Source organism: Notamacropus eugenii, chromosome X (assembly GCF_028372415.1).
Source record: "Notamacropus eugenii isolate mMacEug1 chromosome X, mMacEug1.pri_v2, whole genome shotgun sequence".
Lineage (NCBI taxonomy): Eukaryota > Metazoa > Chordata > Mammalia > Diprotodontia > Macropodidae > Notamacropus > Notamacropus eugenii.
This window is the reverse complement of record NC_092879.1, coordinates 102,354,284-102,378,773: the sequence shown is the minus strand read 5'-3', so window position 1 is coordinate 102,378,773 and position 24,490 is coordinate 102,354,284. Positions and strand designations below refer to the sequence as shown.

The window sequence follows — 24,490 nt, the reverse complement described above, 5'->3', positions numbered from 1 at the left end:
GGGCGTGGGCTGGGCCGGAGCAGGAGCTGGACGGTGACTGACAACGACACTGCCGATGTCACAGTGGGGGGGGCCCTGTGACCTCAAAGGTTCCGCAAGCTCCGGAGCAGGCAGAGCTTGAGCATCCTAGGCATTGAGGACGCCATTCCAGGGTGATGAAGGCTGTTTTGGGCCTCTGGGGGCTAAGCCTGGTTCTCTCCTGTGTTGCTGGCTGTAAGTCCCAGGAAACACAGAACATACCATAGCTGAGGTCTCCTTTCTTTTCCTCTCCCTCCCAAGCCTGACCATGCCCTCCCCTCACTCTCCCTCTCTTTCTATCCTCTTAGAACAAAACAGAACAGGAAATGTATTCCAGGGACATAATGGTGGGGGGGTTGGGGGGAGGCTATGCTTCATGGGCCCTGGCCACCCCACCTTCTCCATCCTTCCCACATCTATAGTCTCCAGCCCTCAGAAGTCAAAGCAGGACTGGGAAACCCTAAGAAGGCCAAGAAACAACCAGGTCGTGGGCAGCCATGAGAAGGTGCCGTGGCTGGTATCTGTGGCTGGGGTCTGCCAGGGGGTGCTCCTGAACCACTGGTGGGTCCTCTCCACTGCCAGCTGTCTGAAAAATGTGTACGTGCCCAAGGAAGAGGGCAGAGGGATTTGGGAGGATGGGACTCCAGCCTTCTCCAGCCTGCCACAGTAGGGTAGAATAAATGGGCCCTAGGGGAGGCAACACATGCAAAGCTGTCCCTTGGAAGGAAGGATGAGGTCTGTCGAGTATATTTTGGATTGGGGGGATGGTGTGTCAATTCTCTGCATAGATTAATATGGACTCTCCATCACCAGTGGATGTGGGGATGCAGTCGTATTGGTTGAATGAGGCCTTTACTAATACTACATTCACACTGGCCCCTTCCTGCTGTAGCCAATTCCCACGTTGTCCAGTTTAGCCATGTGGCACCCACCCCATGTCCCATCTGTATGTCTTTATACTGTACTAGCTGTCTCCTGTCCCTGGAATGCACACACATGCCTAGTTAATAACTACTTGGTGGCTGATCATTCGACTGCTGGATGACGATTAGTCTTCGTACATCCCTCTTCCTGTTCCAGGGAGCTGAATTCCTCTCATTATCCCCCTTCAGAAATCCAGGCCTCCTGCCTATGAGGGGCTCAGGAACCTGGCTCAACGGCTCCTGGATCTGCCTGCACCCCAACTTTGTGCCCCCAGCCAGGGCCATTGCAGCCAAGAGTGACCTGGGCATGGTCCTCCTTCATCAGCCAGCCAGACTGGTTGGGGGTCAAGTCCAGTTGGCCCGAGACACTAGCAAGGCCAAAAAAACCTGCCCCTTCTGTGGACATCAGCCATGTGAGGTCTATCAGCATCAGAGTAAGTCCCTTGAGGAAGATGGAGCTTGCTGCTACTTCCCACCCACCCCATCCCAAAATTTGAAGGACCAAAGGAAAACATTCTCCAACTAGAAAGGATTGAGCCTTAAACTAGTGGAACTAGGCCTCCAATCAGCTCAGCAAATGGCTGAGGAGGAAGGACCTGGCAGCTGCTCATAGTCTCCAAGGGTGAAGCTGGTATTCCAACAGAAAGTCATCCTTCTGGCTCCAAATCAAGGGCACATTTGAACCCTAACCCTGGTCCTGCAAGGCTTGGCAAGAGAGAGGATGCCGGAGGCACATTGTCAGGAAATGGCCCATCTCCAGGCTAAGCCTTCTCTTGGGACCTGAAATAGCGCCCTCCCCTCCAGCAGCCCTCCTGGGCACTCCCCAGCTCATCGCTTCACCCCTTCTAGTAACGCAGCCCAAAGGGGCTCACGAGTCACCCAGATTCCCAGCTCTCCACTAGTCCTGACCGAAGCAGAAAATTGTGCTCCTCCCTCATTGGTCCCATCTGCAAAGCTGATGAGCCATTATCCGTTTCTGCCATTGTAGCATTCATAGGAATAAGAGCCCGAGACACAGAGGCCATTCCTGGAAGAGCCACATTTCATCATCTCTTCGTGATAACAGCATGACATGGATTTTGTCACTGTTTTAGCAAATTGCACAGCATTCCCTTGTTCTCCGGCCTGGAGAGAGCCGTGGCTGCTCTTGGTGCTCACTCCTTCCCTTTCTCACCCTCCTTCCCTTTACTGACCCTGTGCAGAGTGGCAGCACTGGCCTGTTCCCCAAATCCCAGTCAAAGCCTCATTTCTCACAGTCAGCACTGGGAGGGTCCACCACGGGATTCTCTCACTCTGATTTCAGAGTCCAAGAGAGAGGGCGGAAACAGGCTTCACATTTTGTTCCCATATCTCCTCTAGATCCCCGAGAGCCTGGACTCACACCAGCCAAGAGGATGATGGTGAAGTTCCTGGGGTCCTGGGCCTGCCGTCACTTGGGAGTCCAACTTCCTGAGCCTGAAAGTCTTTGCATTTGGAGCGATTCCTGGCCAGGCCCAGACTGTTGGGTAATGCTTGGCCCAGGGTGCGGGGGAGGGTCTCCCTCATCCCCCAGAGGTCATACAGTCATCCCTCCCCCTCCCCCTGCCCTATGCAGGTGCAGCCTGGCAGCCCGGTCCTCTGCCATTTTGGAAACCGCTGGGAGCTTGTGGGGCTGGTCAGTGCGCCCACAAAGATCTGCTATGTCCCCGTCCTCGCTGTCCGCATAACTCCATACCTCAGCTGGATGGATGCTGTGGTCCAGGCTACCCAGAAGCAGCCTCTGACATTCCCCTGCAGCCATCCAGACAGCAGTCCCATCGCCAGCTTGGGGTTGCAGGTCACTCCCCGGCTGTCCTCTTCCCAAGAAGAAATCAGCCGCGTACACAATGCCCCTGGGCTTGGGGGTGGCGGGAAGGATAAGCAGCTTTCTCTGGCTGTACGATCGCCCTCAGAGGTCAAGCTTCCTGGAGCTGCCACTTGGCTCCTCCATGATGAGACAGCTGAGTTCCAGGCACTCCCTCCCACTGGAGAGCCCCAGGTGCAGATGTCCCAAGATCAGCCTGGGCCTTTTCAGCCTGTCCATGAGCCAGCCCTAGTTCAGACCCACTCAGTTCCCAACAAAGCCAGATCCCAGCCTCAGCAGGGTGAGCACGTGCCTGGACCAAAGCCTCAATCAGCTTACTTGGGCCTCAGGAAAGCTCAGAACGCGGTCAGACCAAAGACTCTCCAGAGTGCCAATGAAGGTCAGACTCACCAGGCTGAGAAGCCAGCCAGGCCCCAGGCTCATCCTAAAGCCAATCCACTTGGGCCCTCAAATGTCCCCAAGACAGCCCTTGCTGGACTCTGGCCTCCTCAGTGGGTGGCTGACACCATGAGTCCCTGGGCTCTCTCTCAAACTTTATTGGCATCCAGATCACAGCCTCATCTGCTGACTGAAACAGGCAGATTCCCCAGGGTTTCTAAGGCACATGCAGCCAGGCCCCAAACTCATCCAGCTGCTGGATCTCCTGGTCAGTCAGCAAGTGATATTATTGGACCCTGGGTTCTTGCCAAAGCAAATCCAGCTGAAGTAGAGGCTCCCCCAGAAGCCAGATCCCAGGCCCAGCCAGCACCTAAGAGAGCCAGGCCCTGGATGGTCCCTAAACCAGAAGCACAAGAGATAGCTGGGCCCTGGGTTCCATCTGAGGCAGAAGCAGCTGGTCTTCAGCCTCAGCGTGCGCAGGAGCCTGCTAAAGCCCAGACTCAGCGGGAGAGCAATCCAGCCCATGTTGCCTCACCTGTGCCCCAGCCAGTGGCTGATGCAGCTGGGGTCTGGGCTGTGCCAACGCCAGCTGTGGGTGCCATCATGCCCTGGGCCGGGCCTGTGACTGGGAGAGCCTCCAAAGCTATTATCCCATGGGCTGGCCCCGCTCCAGCCAGAGCCCTGGCACCCTCCATCCTGCCTTCACCAGCTCCATTGTCCTCAGGCTCCCTCACCTACCCAGGCCCTTTCCTCTCCCCCAGATTTTTCCCTTCATCCCAGTCATTGTCCCCAGACCCTTCTCAGACTCACCTTGCTCCCTTCCCTGGAGATATGCAGGCATTGGCCTGGGGCCCCTCAAGACCATCAATGCCTCCATCATGGCCTGGCCCTTCCTTGTCATCTTCCTCTGCCCCCTACCCCTCCCCTTCCCCCCTGCCCCCTTCTGTAGAAACCACTCAGTTCAGGGGCCCTGACATCCGCCAGCAGCCAGAGGAGCTGCCCCTCGGGGTCACCTTGGCCCAGTGTCGCTTGGGCCTGGGTTGGAGGAGCAACTTCCAAGCCTATTGGCTCTTCCAGACGGCCTTGTCCTCCCAGCAAGGGATAGGTGAGTTAGCTCATCCTTCAACAGTAGCTCCAGAGGCAGGGGTTGGGGTGGGGTGCCCAGCTCCCAGGCTCAGTCTGGCCTGACCTTTTTCCTGAACAGCTGGGTGTGGGATGCGGCCGGGCTTTGCAGCTCGGTGCCCCAACTGCTGGGAGGCAGAGGAAGGTGAGTTCCCCTGGGTGGTGTCACTGCAGTTCTCTCTGTCCCACTTCTGTTCGGGCTCCATCCTGAATGAGTGGTGGGTCCTAACCACCGCCAGCTGTGCCAACATCATGTGAGTGCCCCAAAGCTGAATGTAGGGGGGAGGGAGGGCCCCAGAGGGTCTCCTCATTCCTGCCTTTCTCTGCCCACCATCCTTCCCGTTGATGGGACCCAAGATAGCCACTCTCCCCCATTTGTGGGCTCGCTGACCACATGCACATCACCCACATCTACACACACACACACACACACACACACACGCACACATACACACACACACACACACACACACACACACACACACACACACATACATACACACACTTTGCATCTTCCTGCAGACGAAATTCAGAAAGCCTGGCCCGCGTGCAGGCGGGCGTCAACAACCTTGAAGACCAGGTTCGGGCCCAACTTGTGGGTATCCACCGGGCCCTGCCATACTTTGGGATAGAAGGGCCCATGGGCTTGGGTCTCATCCTCCTCCAGGAGCCCTTGCACTTCCAGCCCAGGGTCCTGGCTGTGTGCCTAGAGGAGTCCCCGGAAAAGCCATTAGCAGAGTCTCAACTCCATCTCTATGACTGCTGGATCCCTGGCTGGACCTTGATCAAAGGTGAGTCTTGAGCCCAGAAACTGGGAGTACAAGCCAAAGAAGATGGTGCTAGGAGGTCAATGAGGCAGACCCAGAGGGCTAGGAGTTCTGGAGACCAATCCTGTCATTTTTCAGATGTAGAAACTGAGGCCTCAAAGGACTCCCTCCAAGTCACCCAGCTCGAAATGGTGGAGTCAGGGTTTGAAAGCAGGTGCTCTGCCCCCCAAGCTGGCCCTTTGATCATGGTCTAAGGCTCAGTGAGGATGAGGGTGCCTTCCATTCCATCCCATCCAGGGAACCTGGTCACAATGCAGAAGCAGCGACTGGATGTGGTTGAGGTTAGCAACTGTGCCCATTATTGGCCCATCAAGAACTTGAAGGCTTTCTGTGTGCAAGCCAAGAAGGTGATAGGCCAGAGCAGCTGCAAGGTGAGGAGTACCCCTACCCTTGGGGCTCTCTGGCCCTCGTGGCCCTCTCTCTCACCTCATCTTATCTCTCCCCTGGCAGGGAGACCTGGGAGCCCCCCTGATGTGCCGCCCGAAGCTGTGCCCAGAGGAGACCCCCTGGGTACAGATGGGTGCCCTCACTGCTTTTGATGAGACCTGCACTCGGCCCTATGTCTTCAGTCAAATCCACCCCTTCAGCTCTTGGCTCAGGGCCTCCACAAAGCCCCAGCACCCACCCTGGGCCAAGCCTGCCCCCAGGCCCACCCTCTCTTCCCTGCCCAATCCTGAAGGTGAGTGACCCTTCCTCCTAACCTCCTACTAGGGGCCCTGGACCTGACCCTTGGGGAAACCAAAGCAGGAAGGGGAGGAGGAGGGGGAGAGGAAGGGGGGGAGGGTTCCCTGGATGGGGTTTGGAAGGGCCCAACTTCATAGCTTGGTGCCTATCTCCAGCCCTGGTGAATCGAATTTCACTGCGCTTTGCCATGCCATGGCAAGCTCTCATCGTGACCTGTGACAACACCATTTGCAGTGGGTCCATCCTCAGCCCTTCCTGGGTCCTCACCTCAGCCCACTGTATCCGGGACATGTAAGCACTTAGCTGACAGTAGGCTCCTTCCACAGCGAATCAGGGCTCATATGTGATGGGGAAGCTGCGGAGCCAACCACATGTTGATGAGGCCACTGGAGAAGGGGAGGTGGAGATACTAGCTGTTCCCTCATGGTTGGACAAAGCCAGTCATACCATTCAAGGCTGAGCATGGCGGGATGAGGGAAGAAGGACTGACAAGTGGGACCACTGGCACCATTTCTTGTTCCATGATAGGAGATCAGAGAACATGGCAGTGTTCCTGGGGCTTCCACAGCCTGGAGGCCACATGACAGCTGCACGGGTCTCCAGTGTTGTTCTGCATGAGCAGTACCAGGTGGTGAATGGGGTCTCCTGGAATGATCTGGCTCTGATCCTCCTGCAGAAGCCTCTGGCGCCTACCCAGCCCCTGGCCCCTGTGGGCCATGTGAAGGACGTGCACAATGCTGAATGCTGGCTCACGGGGGCCCGGGAACTCCGAGAGGGTGAGCTGCACTCAGCTAGTGACTGCCTTAAGCACTGCAGGAGGGCAGCCAGATTGTCTTTCCAGTCAGGCCTGAGTTAGAAAGTTGTCCTTGGATGAGGTCTTGGGAACCCTTTTGGCAGCATCAGCCTTTGTTCTGCCTTTTGAGTTGTGGATGGTGGACCCTCCAAAATTCTGTCTCTGGTAATCAGCCCTCCACATGCAGCCCACTTGCCTGTTCACCTGCATCTGTTGGCTTAAAGCTCACGCTTTGCAAAGAGAATTTCACTGGACCCTTCCAACAGCCCTGGGAAGGAGGGGCTGTTAGATGAGGAAACTGAGGTAGACAGAGGCAAAGCAGTCTGCCCCAGGTCACCACCTACAAAGTGTCTGAAGCTACACTGGAGCTCAGATCTTCCTGACTCCAGGCTGTCTGGTTCTTGAGTGAGTTTTTGATCACAGTCCAATGGAAGAGGAGAGCAAAAGGTTAGAGTTAGACATGGAATGAGGCCCTGACAGACCAGAAGAGCCAATCCCCTCACTTTACAGATGCTCAGAGAGCTCACAGCACTGGTCCTTTTCCCAGGGTCTCTTGGGGGACGGAGAGGCAGATAGAGGTATATGAGCAGAGAGGCTCTCTAGCAAAGCTATAACCAGGGGGAAGCCTCTGGTCATAAAAGCTGCTTCTCTGCTTCCTTCAGCCCAGGACCCATCCCCTAGATAAGCAGGTTGGGGCCCAAACACAGAGTCAGACTAGAGCAGTACATCCCACTGCTCTGCATCAGAGCGCACAGTAGGGATAATGAACAAGACAGATCTAGGCAGATGAGACCAAGAAGGCTGAGGGCTGCCCCTGACTCCCCTCTCCTGTTGTCACGCTACCCCACCCACTAACCCCCAAGCCACAGGGCCAGGGAGACTGATTTCCCCTGCTGTTTGCAGGTGAGACAGACCGATACCCACAAGCTTTCCAGGTTCAGGTGAAGGATGCTTTGGCCTGTGCACAGCATTTCCCTGGTGTCAGGAGCTCTGTGCTCTGCTTAGGTCCCCGGTTGCCAGAATTCCAAATGGCTTTGGTGAGTGGTTCATACTCAGCGTTGGGGGTGGAGGGGAGGAAGCAAAGGCAAGAGGTCAGGAACTTGAGCCAGGTTCACCATTGGTGGGCTCAGGGATGGGGGAGGGGTTAGAGAGAGGAGCTGGGCTAGAACCAAGGGGAGGGCCCCAATCGTGGTCTCAGGGTGCTCGGCTTGTGCTGCAGGATCTCATGGGCCCAGGCAGTGCCCTGTTGTGCCGCTCAGGAGGTGTGAATGGGACCTGGAGGCAGACTGGACTCCTCAGCATCAAGTCTCTTGCCTTTCTCCTGGCTCCTTACTTCCCATGGATCTCCAACACCTCTTCTGTCCAGACTGACCACATGTCACTCAATCAGTCAGTGGGGAGGCGTGTCCCTATTGTGTCTGCGGCAGGGGCCAGGGGCCCTCTTACTCTCTTTCCACTGTTGACCCTCTGGCAGGAGTTCCTCATACCATAGGGCTACCACACCACCCAACCTCACCCAAGTCTCCATGGGGCTCATCCTGTCTACAGCCAAAATGGACACTGAAACATTAGAATTGGCCAGGAGAGAAGCCATCCCCTTTCCCCCCATCATTTATCTCCTACTTCCAATGTCTTTGAGAGGTGGGGCAAGAGTGTGCTAGAGACATACCAGTAGGGAACTCCACATGCACCTTGACCTCCCTAGATGACCCCCTTTCCTTCACCAAAAATAAATAGTTACATTCTCTGTAAAGGCCTCTTGGGAAATTGAATTTCTTGTGTGTTGATCCCAGCAGTTACATAGAGCAAGTCCTTGTGGCCGAGGGAGCTACACCCAAATATACCCATTTCTCTGACACCTTCAATAACAGCCCTCTCCAACATTACCAATGACCTTTCCATGGCCTCTTCATCAACATCTTCCTTCTTTCCTGGCTCCTCTTGTGTAATAGCCAGAATTGACTCGGATTTCCCCTGTATCCCCTCCATGAGTTAGGAAAAGGTGACAAATCTTGTACTTGACTGGCCCAGGCTGTTCCTCTCTTGATGCCGCACACATTGGCCTGGGATTCCTTCCTGACCTGCCCTACTCACCAGATGGATTTCCATTATGGAGACAAGTGGGCTCACGACATCTTGAAGTGGATGTCTAGTAGACATCTTAAACTCAACATGTCCAAAAGGGAACTCATTATCTTTGTAAATTCTGCCCCCTAGTACCTTCCCCTTTACTGGGGAAGGCACCACCCCCATCCTCCCAGTTCTTCAGGCTCCCAACCTAGGCATTTTGCTGGACTTCTCAATCCATTATCATTCCCCTACCCCCGCCCCGTCCCCCTCCTCCCCGTATCCAATATGGTTCCAAGGCCTATGGATGTCACTTCTGCTGCATCTGTCAAATCCACTGCTTCTCTCCTGTGACACCTACCCCCACCTGATGCAGCATTATCACCTTCACGCCTTGTCTGCTGTGGCAGCTGCTGGAGGTGGAAGATGGTGGGGAAAGGGGAGGGGGGAGAGTCTGCCTGTGTCAGTCCAGCTTACATTTAGCCACCAAAGGGATTTTTCCCAAACCCCAGATGTGATCATGTTACACACACACACACACACTCACACACACACACACAGACACACATACACACACACACACACACACGGATTCAGTAAACTCCAGGATCAAATACGAAATAGCAATAGTTCAGGTAAAGGCACTGGGTAAACTGGTGGCAGTGTGGAATGGTTAGCCTTGGACAGGGGTGAAGGAAAGGATGGGAGTAGAAGGCACCTGGGGCCCACCTGCAAATGGCCATCAAATACTTGAACAAAGCTATCAGTCCTGCTTAGGGTCTTTTCTGGAGGGCCACAGTCCTCCAAGTTCCGGGAAATTGGGCCTCTCATGTAGGTTGTTTGGCAGCTCCATTGCACTACTGACTTGAGTTTACATCATTGTATGTGTGTGTGTTTGTGTGTTTGTATACAGGGAGTGGGAGAGGGGGAGAGGGGAAGGTGTGTGTGTCTGTGTAGAGGGTGGGCGAGGTGTGCGTGTGTGTACATGTAAAACACTGTGAGGGGGCTGACAGAGAAGGAAACATACTGTACTTCATTTTTTTCATTTTTGATACTAATTTGGTTTTTGTTTTTTTTGTAAACAAATTAGCTAATGGTTTATTCTTGGGCTTTTATTCAGAAAACTAGTTTCATTTATCAGTTTTGCTAATCTCTGCTTTGATTTTCACCATTTGTACTTTTGAGTTTATTATTTTTTTTTCAAATGTGTTGGTTTTGTAGTTTTTTTTTTAGTTACATGCTCCATTTGATGATCTGTGTTCTCTCTTTTGTTGATGAAAATGTTTCCAGATATAAATTTTCCCTCTTTAGAATGGTTTGCCTGAGACACAAAATTTTATATGTTGTCTCCTTGTTAGTATGTTTAATAAAATTATCTATTGTGTCTTTGATTGGTTTCTTGACCCACTCCTTTTATGGGATTAAATCATTTAGTCTCCAATTATTTTTTTTTATTTTTTATTTGATAGCCTTTTATTGAATACAATTTTTCTTGTGTTATAATCCATCAAAGTTGTGTTTGCTATTTTTTCTTTTCTGCATTTGTTTGTGGGATTTTTATGCCCTAGTATATGGTCACTTTTTGTAAAGATACTGCTGTGTGCACTTGTGAAACATGTATATTCCTGTGTGTATTCATTGAGTGATCACCAGAAGTCTATTATTTTTAAGTTTTCTAAAATTCTATGTAGGTTGTTCCTTTCTTGTTTATTTTTGGTTAGATTTGTCTAGGTCTGAAAGAGATACATTGGAGATCTTCCACTTTTATAGTTTTCATTATTTTTAAATTTTATATCATATATTTTATATTTATTTTATTATCAACGTAATAGCCCACATTAATAACAACAAAAATCTTATTATTTTTTAATATAGAAAACATAGGAATGATTGGATAGTTCCTTAATGTGGTAAGAAGAATTTATCTAAAACTAAGAGCAAGCATTATCTGTAATGAAATTAACTAGAGGTCTTTCCAATAAGATCAGAGTAAAACAAGGATGTTTATTATAACAATTACTGTTTGATAGTGCTAAAAATAATAGCTATAGTGAGAAGACATGAAAAAAATTGAGGGAATAAAAATAGGCAAAGAGGAAATAAAATTACTACTTTTTGCAAATGATAAGATGGTTTTCTGAAAGTCAACTAAAAAAAGTAGTCAAAACAATTAATTTCAACAAAGTTGCAGGATAGAAAATAAATTCATGAAAAATCATCAGCTTTTCTACATGTTACCAATAAATAACCTAGCAGGGGGAAAAGGAAATAAAGACTTATATAGCACGTACTTTATGCCAGACAGGGATTTATTATTTATTCTCAAGGGAATTAATGGAGGGGGAAAAAAAAAAACCATGAAGGAAGGGCCCTAGTAGTACCAGGTCTTAAACTATGCTACAAAGCAGTGACCATCAAAACGATTTGTTATATTACATATAAATGCACGGGAAAAAGGAACGTAGTAACCTAGTGTTTGATAAACCCAAAGATACCAGTTACTGGGGTACGGACTCACTTGGCGATCAAAATTGTAGGGAAAACAAGGTTCAAAGCGGAAAAAAGACCAGTACCTAACATCCTATCTCATTTCATATCATTTCAAGATAAGCTTCATGTGGGGGAGGGGGAATCTTTGCAGGAAAGTTTTTCTGATAAAGGTCACATTTCCAAGACGTGTAAGGAAATGACTTAAATGTATATTTCCCAGTTGATACTTTGTCAAACGATATGAACACGCAGTTTTCTGAGGAACAAACCCAAGCCATAAATAGCAATATGGGGGGAAATGCTATTGATGACTAATAATTAGAAACAATTTCTACAAGCATTTTAAAAACAAACAACTTTAGGAGACTGAGAAAGTTGGGGTCTCATGCCAATGATCCGGCCTTCTGATGGAGGCAGACTGGAAGAGAGGGTGATCATGGCGTGTATTTTACTTTTTCTTTTCCAGTACGAGTGCAGTAGTTAAGAGGGAGGGAAAGAGAACGTAGAAATTCAGCAAAACTGGCTGTGTGCCCAGATCGCGCATGCGCCCCAATGGCTCGTGCCTCGGCCTCCCTGGGCGGAAGGAAGCCCTGGGTGCTTCTTTGGTTTTTGGCATTCGACCTTTATCCCAGCTCTCATCACTGTTCTCAAGCCTTTCCAAGTTGTTTTTGCTAAAACATTATAACTAGAAGGGGCGGAGACACCTCCCAACGCCCAAAGTCCAAGAGCGCCTTGGGGCACAAAGCCACCAGCCGTGGGGGGGCCAGAACCCGCGGCACGCGGCACGGGGCCAAAGGGGGAGCGGGGAAGGGGGAGGAACGGGCGGAGCCTGTCCAATCACCGATTTTCCTCCGCGTTTTCCTCCATTCCGCACCTAGGTTGGCAGACCACGGCGTCCGCGCCCAGGTTTGAACCAATTGGCGGCGGCTCTTGTGGCACTCCCCTCCTATTGGCCTCCACGACTTCTTTGGGCGGGAGGAGGGCCACAGGAAGGGATCATCGTCTTCCCCGCCTCCGCAAGATATGGACCAATCAGCGGTGGCTCTGACGGCCTTTCCGCTGCCCATTGGCCTCCGCGACTTCCTACAGTGGGAGGAGGGCCACAGGGAGTAGACATGACCTTTCTCCTTTCGTCCCCCTCCGCCCTGGATCTGGCCCAATCAGCAAGGGGCGCTCCGTCCCTCCCCCCCAGCCATTGGTTGACTTGCTGCTGAACGCGGAGGGCCCTCAGTAGCTCCAGGATGGCTGCGGCGCGAGGCATCCGGAACCTGCAGGTACCGCGCGTGGCTTCGTGCCCAGGGGCCGAGGGGAAGAGTAGATGAAGACACCCTCTTCCCCCAGTTAAAGTTCTTCAGACCACATCTATTTCGGGGGCGTGTCCCATACGGCCGCCGCGTCGTTGGCCGGCTCGATGACCTTGTTTTGCCTCAGTTTCCCCCGTCTGCCGGGAGCTCTGAGGGTCTGTGTGATCAGAGCCTTCTGGCTGCCAGGGATGGGGAAGGGGCAGCTGGAGCTACCCCCGCTTCAGCTCACTTCCTTTCCCCGATTCCTGCAGGGTATGGTTGGAGTGGTGACAGGCGGGGCGTCGGGCCTGGGCCAGGCCACGATCAGAAGACTGATCAAGCAAGGGGCTCGGGCTGTCATCATGGACTTGCCCCAGTCATCCGGCGAAGCCCTGGCAAAGGAGCTGGGAGCTTCCTGCGCCTTCGCCCCCACCGATGTAAGTCTGCATCTAACCCACCCCCCCCCCCCCCCCCCCCCCCCGCCAGGCGGAAGGGTGTATGCCTCACTCCCCTTCCCAGCTCATGGTGGTTGGGAGAGATTGGAAATCCTGAAGGCTGCCCTGGGCAGCTCCCTGATGCTTCCCCTCCCTTTTCTCTCTGGCCAGGTAACCTCTGAAGCAGATGTACAGGGGGCCCTGACCTTGGCCAAGGAGAAATTTGGCCGGGTGGACATTGCCGTAAATTGTGCTGGCATCGCAGTGGCCTCCAAGACTTACAACTTCAAAAACAGTCAAGCACATTCCCTGGAAGCCTTCCAGAAAGTAATCCAGGTACATTGTCCCACCCACAGGATCCCAACTCTCCACCCCCAGGGCCTCTGCTGCTCTGCCTTCTTGGGCCCATAAATCCAGTCAAGGCTCCTTAACTATCAAAGGGAAGCCATTTAAGCCCAAAGATATGGCCACTGAATTCTTCCCCTCCCCTGCCACAGGTAAACCTAATTGGCACCTTCAATGTGATCCGCCTTGCTGCTGGGGAGATGGGGAAGAATGAGCCAGATGAGGGTGGCCACCGGGGCATTATCATCAACACAGCCAGTGTGGCTGCCTTTGAGGGCCAGGTATGTCAGCCACTTCCATCTCCAGCAAGATGAGCCTAGAAGCCCAGGACTCCCAGGTCACATCCAGCTCACTTTCCCCCTTTGTTCCCAGGTTGGCCAAATTGCATATTCTGCATCCAAGGGGGGCATCGTGGGGATGACCCTGCCTGCAGCCCGGGACCTGGCTCCCATGGGGATCCGGGTGGTCACAATTGCTCCAGGTAGGGCTCTAGTGTCCCCCAAGCTCCCTTTCTTGCTTCCCCATCTTCCATCCCCCAAGATAAGCCATCTCTAAACCTGTCTCAGACGATTGAGGAGGTCATCAGGTAGTTCAACCCCCTATTTGACAAGTGAGGAAACTAAGGATCAAGGCAAGAGAGGGACCTGGCCAAAGTCAGAACTTGTGGGACAGGGGCTAACTAGCCTCAAACTTGTGTCATCCCTGTTTTGAAACTCACTTGTCTTGGAGTATTGCAGCTAGGTGGTGCTGCAGTAGATAGAGAGCTGGGCCTGGAGCCAAGAAGACCCAAGGTCAAATGCAGCCTCAAACAACTCTAATCTGGGTGACCCTGGGCAAGTCACTGAACCTCTGTCTGCCTGTTTCCTCAGCTATAAAATGAGGATAACAGCACCCACCTTCCTTCCAGGATTATTGTGAGGATCAAGTGAGGTCCTATCTATAAAGTGTTTGGCACACAGTAGGCACTCAATAAAAGGTAGCTGTTATTATTTTCCAGGCCTGTTTGAGACACCCCTCCTGTTGGGACTCCCTGATAAGGTCCGCTCCTTCCTCGCCCGTCAAGTACCCTTCCCCAGCCGCCTAGGAGATCCAACAGAATATGCCCACCTTGTGCAGGCCGTGGTAGAAAATCCCCTGCTCAATGGTGAGGTGATCCGTCTGGATGGAGGAATCCGTATGCAGCCCTGATGCCAGAGGCCTGGGGGCACCAGAGCCTCTGCCTTTTATGCCTTAACCTCTGCTGCCTAATAAAGATGATTTCTCTGGGCTCTGTGGGGCAGCAGGGCTGAGGAGGTGCACAAGCCAGTGACACAGTGTGATTACCTAAAGTCACTTTATTTTTCCACAGAAGCTCAGCTCCCCTGCCCTTAGTGAAGTCCCACATCAGCGGCTGCTAGTGTTGAACTGGAGATGGAAGCAGGCCGTGGGCTCATTGGTGTACACCACTTTGTCCAGGAAGTCCTTCCTGAAAGGCAAAGTTGGTGTTGACTCCAGACCCCAGGCCCAGCCCTCACCCCTTCCTTCGTCACTCACCGTGCCCGCTGCTCTTGGGCCAGCTGCTTGTTACATGCATCTAGGTCCCGCCGCAGTTTCCGCACATGGGCCTGCTGCTCATGTTCCAGCTGGCAAGTGGCCTGAGCCACAAGCTGCTCCTGGAGGGCCCACGCAGCTTCCAGGCGCTGCTCAGCCTGCCGCTGCTGTTGGGCCTCAAGGCGCTGAGCCACCTGCTCCTTCTGGATGGCAGCTATTTGCTCAGGGGCCATGCCCTTCCAGCGCTCCAGCATTGCCCTATGTGAGACCAAGGGGTTCGAGGAGATAGGTTTCTCAGTCAGCATGTCACTGGTCAGGTGATTGTAGATCTCAGTGAGGTTGTCATCCTGCTCCCTCTGGCGGGCCAGGCGTCTCTGTTCCCCAACCTCTATGGCCTAGGGGGAAAAGAGGCAGCTCAGGCTTAGGATTTGGGAGAGGGACCTAGGGTGAAATGTGAAATGCAGCCCCCAAATTGGCACTCTTGCCCAAATCCTCCTCAAAGCTAGGGAACACCCTTTTCCTTAGACTGAGGCCCCTTTGGAGCATCCTGTGTGGAACCCTCCTGTAGCAGGGTCTGCTCTTCTGCCAATGCCAAGCAGCATCAGGCTGGCACATGCCTCCCACATGGGAGGAAGAGGAGCCAGCCTGGAGGGGTGAGGGGGAGCCACAGCACCTGAGCCCTGTTGTAATTAGCCACAGCTACATCCATGGCCTTACGGCAGACAGCTTCCAGACCCTGCAGGTGAGTGGCTCGCAGATCCATTTCGATCCGCTTCTGGTCATCCAGAATCTCTGCAGGAAGAGAGAAAATGTGCTGGTCACTTGGGGCCCAGGGCAGCTGTTCCACAAACACAGATCTGGGGCAGGGCCCCAACGAAAAACACTACAAAACCCCTAAAAGATTTGGCAGAGAAAGGGGCCAGTGAGCCCCCAGGTTTGGGCCTCACAGTTTGTGAAGGGCTCCTAGTGAAGACTCTCCTATATTTTTACAGTTGAGGAAACTGAGGCAGACAGAGGTGAAGTGACTTGGCCAGTAAATATCTGAGGCTGGATTTGTACACTGGACCTGATTCCATACACTGTGGTGCCCCCTAGTGGCCACATGGGCTCAGTTGAGTTTAAGGACAGCTAGGGAAGGCTGAGGCCCAAAAAGGGTAAAGTAGACTGGGCCTTGGCCCACTCTGTCTTCCCTGAACAGAATCCTGGAGAGCCCTAATTCTGTGACCTTGGGCGAGTTACCTGGCATCTCACACCTCAGTTTCCCATGGGCAGGATACTAACTGCCATTATAACCCTCCAAAGGGCCAATGAGTAGATGGTGAGGGTTGGGCCCTGTACCAGGAGGCAGGGCCCAGCTGTGCTGGCGGAGAGAAAGAAAAGGCCCCTATCTGCTTCCCGATCTCTCCTCAGATGGAGAGGGGCTGCACCTGCTTACTTTAGCTGCCCACTGCTGCAGCACTCTCACCTGAGTACCTCTCATCTCTCCTAGCCTGGCGGCGCTCTTCCTGCTGACAGCTCAGTTCACAACGGATCTGTTCCCGTTGTAGGCGCTGGCGGGTAGCTTGGCCCAAGTCTTCCCCATCAAAGAACTGCATGCTGGAGGGCCCCAGGTGGTAGTCTGGGCCACCCGCTTGGGGGAACTTTTTCTTCCACAGGTCAGAGTCTTGGCAGGCCTGGGGCTGCTGCTCCCACTCACGAAAGGCCTGTACTTGCTGAGCTACCTGCCGGGCACACAGACACTCCTCCTTCTCCAGCAGCTGGGCCACTGCACCACACTGGCCCCATTTGGCATCTGGAAGGGAAGGGTTACTGGTAGACAAGGGGCCCGTGGGCCAGACCCTCCCTGGGCACCCCCTCCAGGGTTCTTACCCAAGGCCGTGTCACGAGCCCTCTCAACATCTTCTCGCAGTTTCCGCTCCTGCACTTGACTATTCAGGGCTTCTACATTCACCTGCCACAGATCGTGGGGCAGCCCCACCCAACAACACCCACCACTTTGAAATGCTTGCTGGGACTTGGATGGGCCCTGCCCCACCCTCCACCCGCTAGGATGAGGTGGACCAGGTCAGGTCCTTCTCTCCAGGGAGCTTTGGGCCTTGGACAGAAGGGGAGGCAGCAGGGCAAAGAGTCACTGAAAAATGAAGGCCCAGCTTCTAGTCTGTGAGACAATAGCCAAGTCACTCTCTAAGCCTCAGCTTCCGTCTCTAAAAATAAAGGAATCTGTTTAGATGCTGAACTGTTCTGGGGGTTGAAGGGGGAAAAAGCACCCCTGAACCTGATTCCTAGTCTTGGGATGGGTTCACTTTTGCCACCTTAGGGAAGCTCACCCCAATGACTCGGTTCCGAACATTAAAGATTCGGCTCTGCCTCTGTTTCTCTTGGTTCCTTCGGGCTTCGATGGCCACAGACTGTTTCTGCTCCGGTTGGATGTCTACCTTATACATCCTGACCTCAGACTGAAAGATACAAGGAGCACTTAGCCACTCTTCTGCTACCCCAGGAGCATACTTTCAAGCTTCTGGCTACTGGAGGTCAGAGAAGCTGCAAGAAGCCTTTGAGATCATCATTCAAACTCAACAAATAGCCTCTGCCTTTGAGGAACTGGAGTTCTTTCAGGGGCCACAATTTTTACAATGTAAGGAAATACCGAATCATTTCAAGAGGGAGAGCACAAGATGGGGATCAGACTCCCCCTTGTTTGTCCTTAATTGGTGCTCCAATGTCTGCCATTAGAATGGGACTTCCTTCATGTGAGACGCTGGTTTTGTCTTTCTCTGTATCCTCAGGGGTAGACCCAGTACCTTTAAGCTGCCTGAAGGCAGTGATCTCTAAGCTGTGCTTTGAAGGAAAGGGAGGTGGAATTGAGGCAGGGTTTGGGACTTGTTGAGTTTGAGATGCCTGTGGTTGGCAATGACTTGATGGCCATTAGGAGTGCAGGACTGAGCCCCAAAGCCAGAGGAAGACTGAGAATGAGTAGTGGACCCAGCACAGAGCATTGGGGGCCCTCCCTTGGGATGGACTTGGAGAAGGGTCACCACTAAGTCAAGAGGGAGAAGGAATGAGCCAAGGAAAGAGGATGCCCAAGATGCACAGCAGGGAGCTGAGACTGGAGAAAATGCCCCTGAGTTCAGTGGGCTAACTTTGGATGGGGCAATTTCATTTAAGTGGTGAGGTTGAAAGGAAGCACAGGCTGCAACTGGGTACCTGTCCTCAATCATACCTCTTTGTATCTTTTAAGGCTCAGTTTAGGAGCAAACTTCTTAGTAAATCTTTGCCTGAATGTCCTTCCCAGATAGTCTTAAAAACACTCTTAGTCCAGTGTCTGTGTTACAGAGAAGGTGACAGGGGTGAGGCCAAACTAAAAGACAAAGCAGTAGAGGGGACTGAGATCCAGCTCCTGCCTCTAAAACCCAGTCCTCTTGCCTTGGATTTAGAATGGCGGGGGAGAGGGGGAACGGCTTCAAATCCTGACTAGTTCTTTGACAGCTTTTGTGGTGTTGGGCAAGCCCTCGATGCCCTCCCGTAGCCAATGCCCCTCCGAGGGTCCTTTCAGCACTAGGTCTAGCCTCTTATGATCTGTTTGAAAGTGTCCCCATGGTGGAAGGTCTGTTTCTGTGGAGTGGAGAGTCTGGTTGGAAGTTGGCCCCCAGATAAGCAGTGACCCCGCAGGGGGCACAACTTGCTTCTCTACTGCCCTCCACCCCCCAGGTCCAGCCTTGGAAGCTTTTGCCCATCCACACATCCCTTTTTCTCGGGGCCCCCAGGCCAGCTCCCCTTCTCTCTTCCTCCTTTCCCCTGTGTGTTCGCCCTCAGCTCATCCATCTGCCCCTCCCCAGCAACGCCCTCACCTCCTTAGTGGGCTTGCTCCGACGCCAAGAACGGGTATCCCCCTCATTTAAGGAACAGAGACTAAGCGTCTCTTCGCTGCCATGGCAACGAGCTGATAGCGCGTGCGTGCGCTGGGGCCGGAACCGGGGAGTCCCTCCTTCTGGCCCGCCCTCTAGCGCATGCGCGCAGGGAAGGCAAAGAGCGAATTGAGTTGGAACCCAGAAAGAAGGTGCCTCGGCTTCGTGCGGCGAATTTGCGCACGCGCAGAACGAGAGCTAGTCCTGGAGTCGCAATGTTCCGGAGTCTCGCCTGTTCTTTACTTCCCGAATGCGCACGCGCGCAGCTCCTCTCGCGCTGCTTTGTCGGCGCTCGCGATTGCTGGGCCTGTGTTTGCGCGGGCTTCGCCCCCTCCGTCATCCCCCTGCTGCTGTGGGCTCTCTGAAACTGCTCCACATGGAGAACTCCAAGGCCCACGAGGGTCAGCAGGTCACCCGGTCCTTCCAGAGGTTCGCCGTCATCACCGGACCCAACGGCTCAGGTAGGGCATGGCACAAGATGACCCCTGCCCGGAGTCTCAGATGGTCCGGCCCTCTCCCCCCCTCAAACTTGGCCCAGGTGGTACGGCCCGGCCCGCCGGAAGCGCTGCGGGGGAGGAGTCCTGCCTCCCTGCCGGAGTCCCGCCCCTCCCCGGGACTGGCCCAAGTGGTACGGCCCGGCCGAAAGCGGCGGGGGCCCCGCTTCCCTTCCTTCCCCACTTCTCCCCTCCCTTCCTGCCGGAGTTCTGCGCCTGCTCGGGCCGAGGGACAAGCCTGCCCTCGGGACGGGGTCACTTCTGGAGCAGCGGAGGGGGACGCTGTGGGGCCCCAGGAGCACACCTGGCTTTTGTTAAGGACATGATTCGTGGGGTGCTGACGGTCCCCGAGACTAAGCTTAGAGAGGGGAGGATGGGGCGGGGGGTGGAGAGGGCTGGTTCTCACCGGGAGGTCGTGGGCTCAGAGCCGCCACGTTCTCCGAGCTTCCTGGGCTCCCTTCCCACCAGGCATCTGGGGGCCCTGATTCCTCCCCCAAAGCCTCCCCTTTGCAGGCGGGTCCTGCCTGGCATTTTGGTAGGGATCCCACCCCCCACCTCGAGCTGGCCGCAGCCTTGTTCTCCCCCCCACCCCTGTCTTCTCTGTTCAGGCCACTGTGATCCTTGGGCATCTTCATAGCCACAAATTTCCTGGCCCCCTGTCAGTAGCAGGGCACTCAGACCCTTGCCTTGACGGCCACAGCACCCCCACTCCCGGTTCGTTCCCATTTTCCATGCGCCCCTTACCTGGAACACCAAGAATTTGAGAGCCTTGTTGAGGTTTTTCTCAGCTCCACCGTGGAGCTCTTGGAAAGCAGGATGGGGCCAGCTTGGTCCCGGTCCACAGTTGTTTGGGACATTGGCCTGACTTTAAGGCTCAGTGGGAAAGGCTGAGGAAGACGCTCAGTGCAGCTGCATCCGAAGATCCAGGCTGGAGGGGTAGTGACCATCCACTGTGCTGTGGGTCTAGAGGGGCGGGTTCCTCTGGCTGGGGAAGAATTAGAACCACAATGAGATGGACAGCAACCTGGCAGATTAACATGGCCAATGCGGGAGCTGATCTGAAAGAGAAGAAGGTGAGAGAGAGTGAGTGGAGAAAGGAAGAGGTCAAGCGAGGCTGGGCCTGCCCTGCCTGGATGAGCCAAGAGAGGGGAATCAAGGTCCTTTGGGCCTCAAACATTGGAGGGTTCCAAGTCAGTTGCCCATATCTCTGGCCCTATTGCCCTCTCTGTAAAAGCACGTGATTGAACTTAGTAAATGTCTAAAGGTCCCTTCTATCTTGTTCATTCTCTCATTCTCCGCATCTGTCTCTTTAGAACACAGGTGTGTGTGTGCGTGCTTGTGCCTATGTGTACACCCAAACTACCTGAAAAATAACCCTAAACGTATGCTGCATGTATAATATGCCACGTATGTCGGCTAGACACTAAGGATTTTGTGGAACTTAGAGGAAGCCGAAGTAATTGTGGGTGATAGACAGAATGGAGAAAGAACCTGAAGGTGGGGCTTTGAGGGTGGCTAGGATTGGGCAAAGCAGAGGACCTGGGTGCCCCCTTTCCCAAAATGTCTTACTTGCACCTCTGAAGTGCGGAAGATGGAGGAAAATGGGCTGAGAGAGCTTCCTCATGAAGCCAAGCTATCTGGTTGGCAAGACTTGTAGGGGAAAAGCATTGGTAGAGCACCTACTATGTGCCATCCTACTAAGTGCTTCACAAATAAGGTCTCATTTGGTCCTCCCAATAACCCTGGGAGGTGGGAGGTGGGTGCTGTCGTTCTGATCCTCATGTTACAGTGATTTGGCTGGGCCCCAGGAACAGAAACTTCCTGGGCTGGATCTGGAATGCTGAGGGCTTATCATGGCATTAGAGAGGAGATGTTCAGTGACCTCCTGAGGTCCCATATTGGACTCTTTAGTGAAGCCCTTCACACAGGATTCTCCCTTGGCCTGCCTCGGCCCTGCCTGGATCCCCTTCTCCTAGCGTTGCCATCATCACCTCAAAGGGCTCTTTGCCACTTCTGCATTCTCCATGGCATTCTGCCTTCTCACCCCCTGTTGAGGGAGTGGCTCCCAGCAATTGTCCAACATGTATGTTTGGGAAGCCATCGAGATTGATTCTGTTGATTAGAGGACCTGAAGGGGAGGGCCTCTGGGTTGGGAGGTGGCTTCCTACATACCTGCTTTTGTCTGAGCAGGGCTGTGTTTCTCCATTTCCCCATCCCATCCTTCTGCTGTGACCAGATTAAGAACTTGGGAGTTCTTTTGAGGTACTTCCACCTTCCAGAAGGTGGGAAGCAGCCAGTGCCTTGTGGAGCCAGCCAGCCAGGGTACTTTCTGGGCGGAGAAGCCAGGGCTCGGCCCAGCCCAGCTGCTTCGGTGGCACCAGAGAGGCCAGGGCTCACCTTTTGCCTCTGCCAGTTGGGTTTAGAGCTTGCAAGATGCTTGAACCAAAGGGATCGAGGAGGAGAGGAATGCTTGGAGCGGCAGAAATTGACTGGCCACATTTTAGCTCCTGACCTGGACTGTTTGACAAGTTCCAAGAGACATCAATTGGTGAGGTGGGCATTGGCATCAGCTAGCCCGCTCAGAGCACTGCCTCCAAAGAGCTGAAGGCCTTGGAGGGCCAGACCAGAAGCCATGGCTCAAGGGCAGGGCCAGCTGAGACGGTGGACCTTCTAGAAAGGGTTTAAGCTGGGTTGGCCTTGAGAATTTCAGAGTGGTGCCTCCATATCTTTAGCCCTGCCCCCAGTGCACAAGGATCTCCAGAGCTGGCCAAAAAGGCAGATCAGAAGGAAGCTTCGATAGTCTGAGAAGAGAATGGGGCCTCAAGAGTGAGCACGTTTCCAGGGCCTGTGGGGGAAGAAGCCACTGGCTTCTTTTTGCTTTTAGTTTTTTTCCTCTCCTCCAGCAAGTGGACTGTGTTATCATCAAGGTGCATCAGCTACCCAGATACCAGCCCTGGCTTAGGGTGGACTGCCGAGCAGACCTGAATTCGGGAAAGGGAGGCCAGGGCCTCCAAGCTATAGACCAAGATTTCCAGCCTTGTCACTCTCATTTGGTAGAGAATCATGGCTTTTGTGCTGAAGTTGTCCGTTTTGGCATGGGGTGGGAGGAGCCTATGGTCTCCTTGAGGGTCATGTCTATCCTGAAATAAAGTTGGAAATTTTTCTTTTAGATGAAATCCAATGCCAGTTTCATTCATAGCTGTCCAAAAATGAGAGGCAGTGGCTAGTTCCGCATATCTGACCCTGAGGTTTGCAAAGATGAGGTCTGATGACCACTTGGATGGAAGACAAATTCCCATTGATCAGGGAGATTCTGAGACCATGATGGGAGGTAGCACCTCCTAGACCCAAGTCAGCCCTGAACTGCTTGGCGTTGGCCTCCTAAACCCTGGGCCCTTCCTAGAAGGAACCCTGGCCTAGATTGTAATCTGAGAAGGAGGAGAGGGGTGGGATTACCCAGAGGCCTGGGATCTGGGCTTGGCAGGTTCTCAGCCCTATCAGCCTGGATTGAGATAGAGGCCTGAAGAGCAGAAGCCATTGCCTGGTCCTTGCCCAGAGAATCAGGAGACCTTGAAAGTTTGAAGGCTCGGGGCTAGGCTTCTGCCAGATTGCTATCTGAAGCCCTCAGTCTTCTCTAAGGTTATAGCAAGTTAGGTGGTCCTAAGGCCTCCTCTGATGGGGGGCAGGAACCAGGCCCACAGCTTTTCCTGCTAGGCTGAGGGCCCAATGGTGGGATTCAGGGAATGAGATTTCAGGGCCTTCCTGTCTGGCACCTGCAGAGTTAAAAATCCCTCTGCCAAGTTCTTTGGAACCCATTGTCATGGGAACCAGTTTGGCAGCCTAGACGGTGTTCAGAGCTAAGGTGGGGGTTGGAGGGTCTGTTTGGCAGGCTGGCAGGCAGTGGGTGGCTTCGGGTTTCTTCTCTAGGACCTGTGAGCTGGAGCTCTTTGCTGCTCTGCCTAGGACTGCAGAAGCCAGGCCATAGTCATCACCTCAGTAAGCGTGGTAGTCCTTGGGCACAATCTCAGAATACACTGACTGATCAAGAAAGGGTTTCACTGAGCTTGGGGAAGGGACTTGACCAGAGTCACACAAGTGAACAGGTGGCTGAGCTGAGCCTAGCCTGGTGCCTGTACTCGGCTCCTTTCCTGGGGATTTCCTGCTTATAGCTTGTTCAGTGCCATTGGAGCCTTCAAGAAACAGACCTTAGACCTTCTTGTTGTCGTCTTGCCTTTTTATCCTTCACAGCTCTGTCCTGGCCTCACCTGTGCCACGGCTCCTCACCCCCGTAGCCTTCCCTGCTGTGGGCCAAAGTCACCTGCCCAACTCCCTGGAACCCACCCGAAAGCCAGCAACATTGCTACTGCCCCCCACAGAGCTGGCCGTGTGGGTGGGCAGGCGGGCAGGCTAGGATGCCAGGAGGGAGGCTGTCACGCCTGCACACACGTGTGTGTGTGTGTGTGTGTGTGTGTGTGTGTGTGTGTGTATGTGTGTGTCTGAGGCTGGGGGGTGGGAGGGAAGGGAGAGCTGCTGCTGGGCAGCCTCGTGCCCAGAGGAGCCCTGGCTTTGGAAGGGGAGGAGGCTGCTCAGTTGTTGATCACACACCTTATGCCTGCCTGTGTGGGCACCTGGCAGATTTTCCTGCCCTCTTTTCTTAGTCTTCCCCAGCCACTGCCACCCCATACCTAGAGTTCAGCTGAGTCTGCTCTGCTGGAGAGGGCCTCAGAGGTCAAGTCCAACTCTGTCATTGGGCAGATGGGAAATTGAGGCCCTGAGTGAGGTTAAGAGATTTAGCCAAGGGGTGAGCTTTGTGCTCTGGTGTCTTGGGTGACCCTGAGCTGAGAAGGTCAGCAGACAATTCCAAGGAGGGAATCTGAGGTAAGGAAGCAGGGAAAAATGGAAGGGACTGAAGGCTGCCATTAGCTTTCCTCCCAACAGAGGGGGAGGGAGAAAGGGAATAATCATTCATGTGGCACCTACTGTATGCCAGAGGGGCAGCTAGGTGGTGCAGTGGATAGAGGACCAGTGCAGGAGTCAGGAGGACCTTAGTTCAAATCTCACCTCAGACACTTGACACTCACTAGCTGTGCGACCTTGGGCAAGTCACTTAATCCCAATTGCCTCATCCTGGGTCATCTCCAGTCATCCTGAGGAATGGTCCCTGGATTCAGATGGCTCTGGAGAAGTGAGGCTGGTGACCTGCACAGCCCTCCCTCACTCAAAACAAAGTCAAGTGCAAGTCATGCCATTATTTCTCTGATGGCACAGTCTTCTTCGGCAACGAAGGACGAACCCACACTGTATGCCAGGGACCGTGCTAAAACACTTCTACAAATCTCTCCCTTGGAAGTAGG

The 24,490-nt window shown here is 53.5% G+C and overlaps 3 protein-coding genes across 11 annotated transcripts; 2 read left to right on the top strand and 1 right to left on the bottom strand.

Moving 5' to 3' along the window:
- The first annotated feature begins 19 nt into the window (after positions 1-19).
- LOC140516214 (uncharacterized) lies at positions 20-8,335 on the top strand. 3 transcript variants are annotated; one of them, XM_072627249.1, is made up of 13 exons: positions 20-213; positions 441-615; positions 1,131-1,375; positions 2,301-2,446; positions 2,536-4,267; positions 4,367-4,538; positions 4,807-5,075; positions 5,349-5,482; positions 5,562-5,790; positions 5,951-6,086; positions 6,324-6,571; positions 7,492-7,625; positions 7,808-8,335. In XM_072627249.1, the coding sequence occupies exons 1-13, from the start codon at positions 156-158 to the stop codon at positions 8,078-8,080; spliced, it is 3,951 nt and encodes a 1,316-aa protein (XP_072483350.1). In that variant the 5' UTR covers positions 20-155; the 3' UTR covers positions 8,081-8,335. The 3 variants fall into 3 exon arrangements, with proteins under 3 accessions (XP_072483350.1, XP_072483349.1, XP_072483351.1); XM_072627248.1 differs by having other exon boundaries at positions 194-615; XM_072627250.1 differs by lacking the exons at positions 5,951-6,086; positions 6,324-6,571; positions 7,492-7,625; positions 7,808-8,335 and adding an exon at positions 6,122-6,317 and having other exon boundaries at positions 194-615.
- Positions 8,336-12,202: 3,867 nt separating this feature from the next.
- HSD17B10 (hydroxysteroid 17-beta dehydrogenase 10) lies at positions 12,203-14,508 on the top strand. Of its 4 annotated transcripts, none has more exons than XM_072627360.1 (6): positions 12,203-12,419; positions 12,701-12,865; positions 13,034-13,198; positions 13,360-13,488; positions 13,580-13,688; positions 14,205-14,508. In XM_072627360.1, the coding sequence occupies exons 1-6, from the start codon at positions 12,387-12,389 to the stop codon at positions 14,393-14,395; spliced, it is 792 nt and encodes a 263-aa protein (XP_072483461.1). In that variant the 5' UTR covers positions 12,203-12,386; the 3' UTR covers positions 14,396-14,508. The 4 variants fall into 4 exon arrangements, with proteins under 4 accessions (XP_072483461.1, XP_072483463.1, XP_072483460.1 ...); XM_072627359.1 differs by having other exon boundaries at positions 12,405-12,604; XM_072627362.1 differs by lacking the exon at positions 13,360-13,488 and having other exon boundaries at positions 12,239-12,419.
- An 18-nt stretch (positions 14,509-14,526) lies between these two features.
- On the bottom strand, positions 14,527-19,187 carry RIBC1 (RIB43A domain with coiled-coils 1). 4 transcript variants are annotated; one of them, XM_072627355.1, is made up of 8 exons: positions 18,586-18,766; positions 17,958-18,349; positions 17,065-17,193; positions 16,607-16,688; positions 16,203-16,529; positions 15,411-15,529; positions 14,741-15,132; positions 14,527-14,672 (listed from the first exon to the last, which is right to left on the bottom strand). In XM_072627355.1, exons 3-8 carry the CDS (start codon positions 17,179-17,181, stop codon positions 14,591-14,593), a joined length of 1,119 nt encoding a protein of 372 aa, XP_072483456.1. In that variant the 5' UTR covers positions 17,182-17,193; positions 17,958-18,349; positions 18,586-18,766; the 3' UTR covers positions 14,527-14,590. The 4 variants fall into 4 exon arrangements, with proteins under 4 accessions (XP_072483456.1, XP_072483455.1, XP_072483458.1 ...); XM_072627354.1 differs by having other exon boundaries at positions 17,958-18,095; positions 18,586-18,722; XM_072627357.1 differs by having other exon boundaries at positions 17,958-18,059; positions 18,586-18,709.
- Between the last annotated feature and the right edge of the window lie 5,303 nt (positions 19,188-24,490).

Bases quoted from the DNA above. Each gene is read 5' to 3' on its own strand.
- LOC140516214 (XM_072627248.1), top strand. From the start codon at position 287: ATGCCCTCCCCTCACTCTCCCTCTCTTTCTATCCTCTTAGAACAAAAC. The intron at 1,376-2,300 runs GTAAGTCCCTTG...TATCTCCTCTAG, and splicing joins TGAGGTCTATCAGCATCAGA to ATCCCCGAGAGCCTGGACTC. The intron at 5,483-5,561 runs GTGAGGAGTACC...CTCCCCTGGCAG, and splicing joins TAGGCCAGAGCAGCTGCAAG to GGAGACCTGGGAGCCCCCCT.
- HSD17B10 (XM_072627359.1), top strand. From the start codon at position 12,557: ATGACCTTGTTTTGCCTCAGTTTCCCCCGTCTGCCGGGAGCTCTGAGG. The intron at 12,605-12,700 runs GTCTGTGTGATC...CGATTCCTGCAG, and splicing joins GTCTGCCGGGAGCTCTGAGG to GGTATGGTTGGAGTGGTGAC. The intron at 13,199-13,359 runs GTACATTGTCCC...CCCCTGCCACAG, and splicing joins CCTTCCAGAAAGTAATCCAG to GTAAACCTAATTGGCACCTT.
- RIBC1 (XM_072627358.1), bottom strand. From the start codon at position 17,181: ATGTATAAGGTAGACATCCAACCGGAGCAGAAACAGTCTGTGGCCATC. The intron at 16,689-17,064 runs GTGAGCTTCCCT...GATCTGTGGCAG, and splicing joins TTCGGAACCGAGTCATTGGG to GTGAATGTAGAAGCCCTGAA. The intron at 16,530-16,606 runs GTAAGAACCCTG...CTTCCCTTCCAG, and splicing joins GGCTCGTGACACGGCCTTGG to ATGCCAAATGGGGCCAGTGT.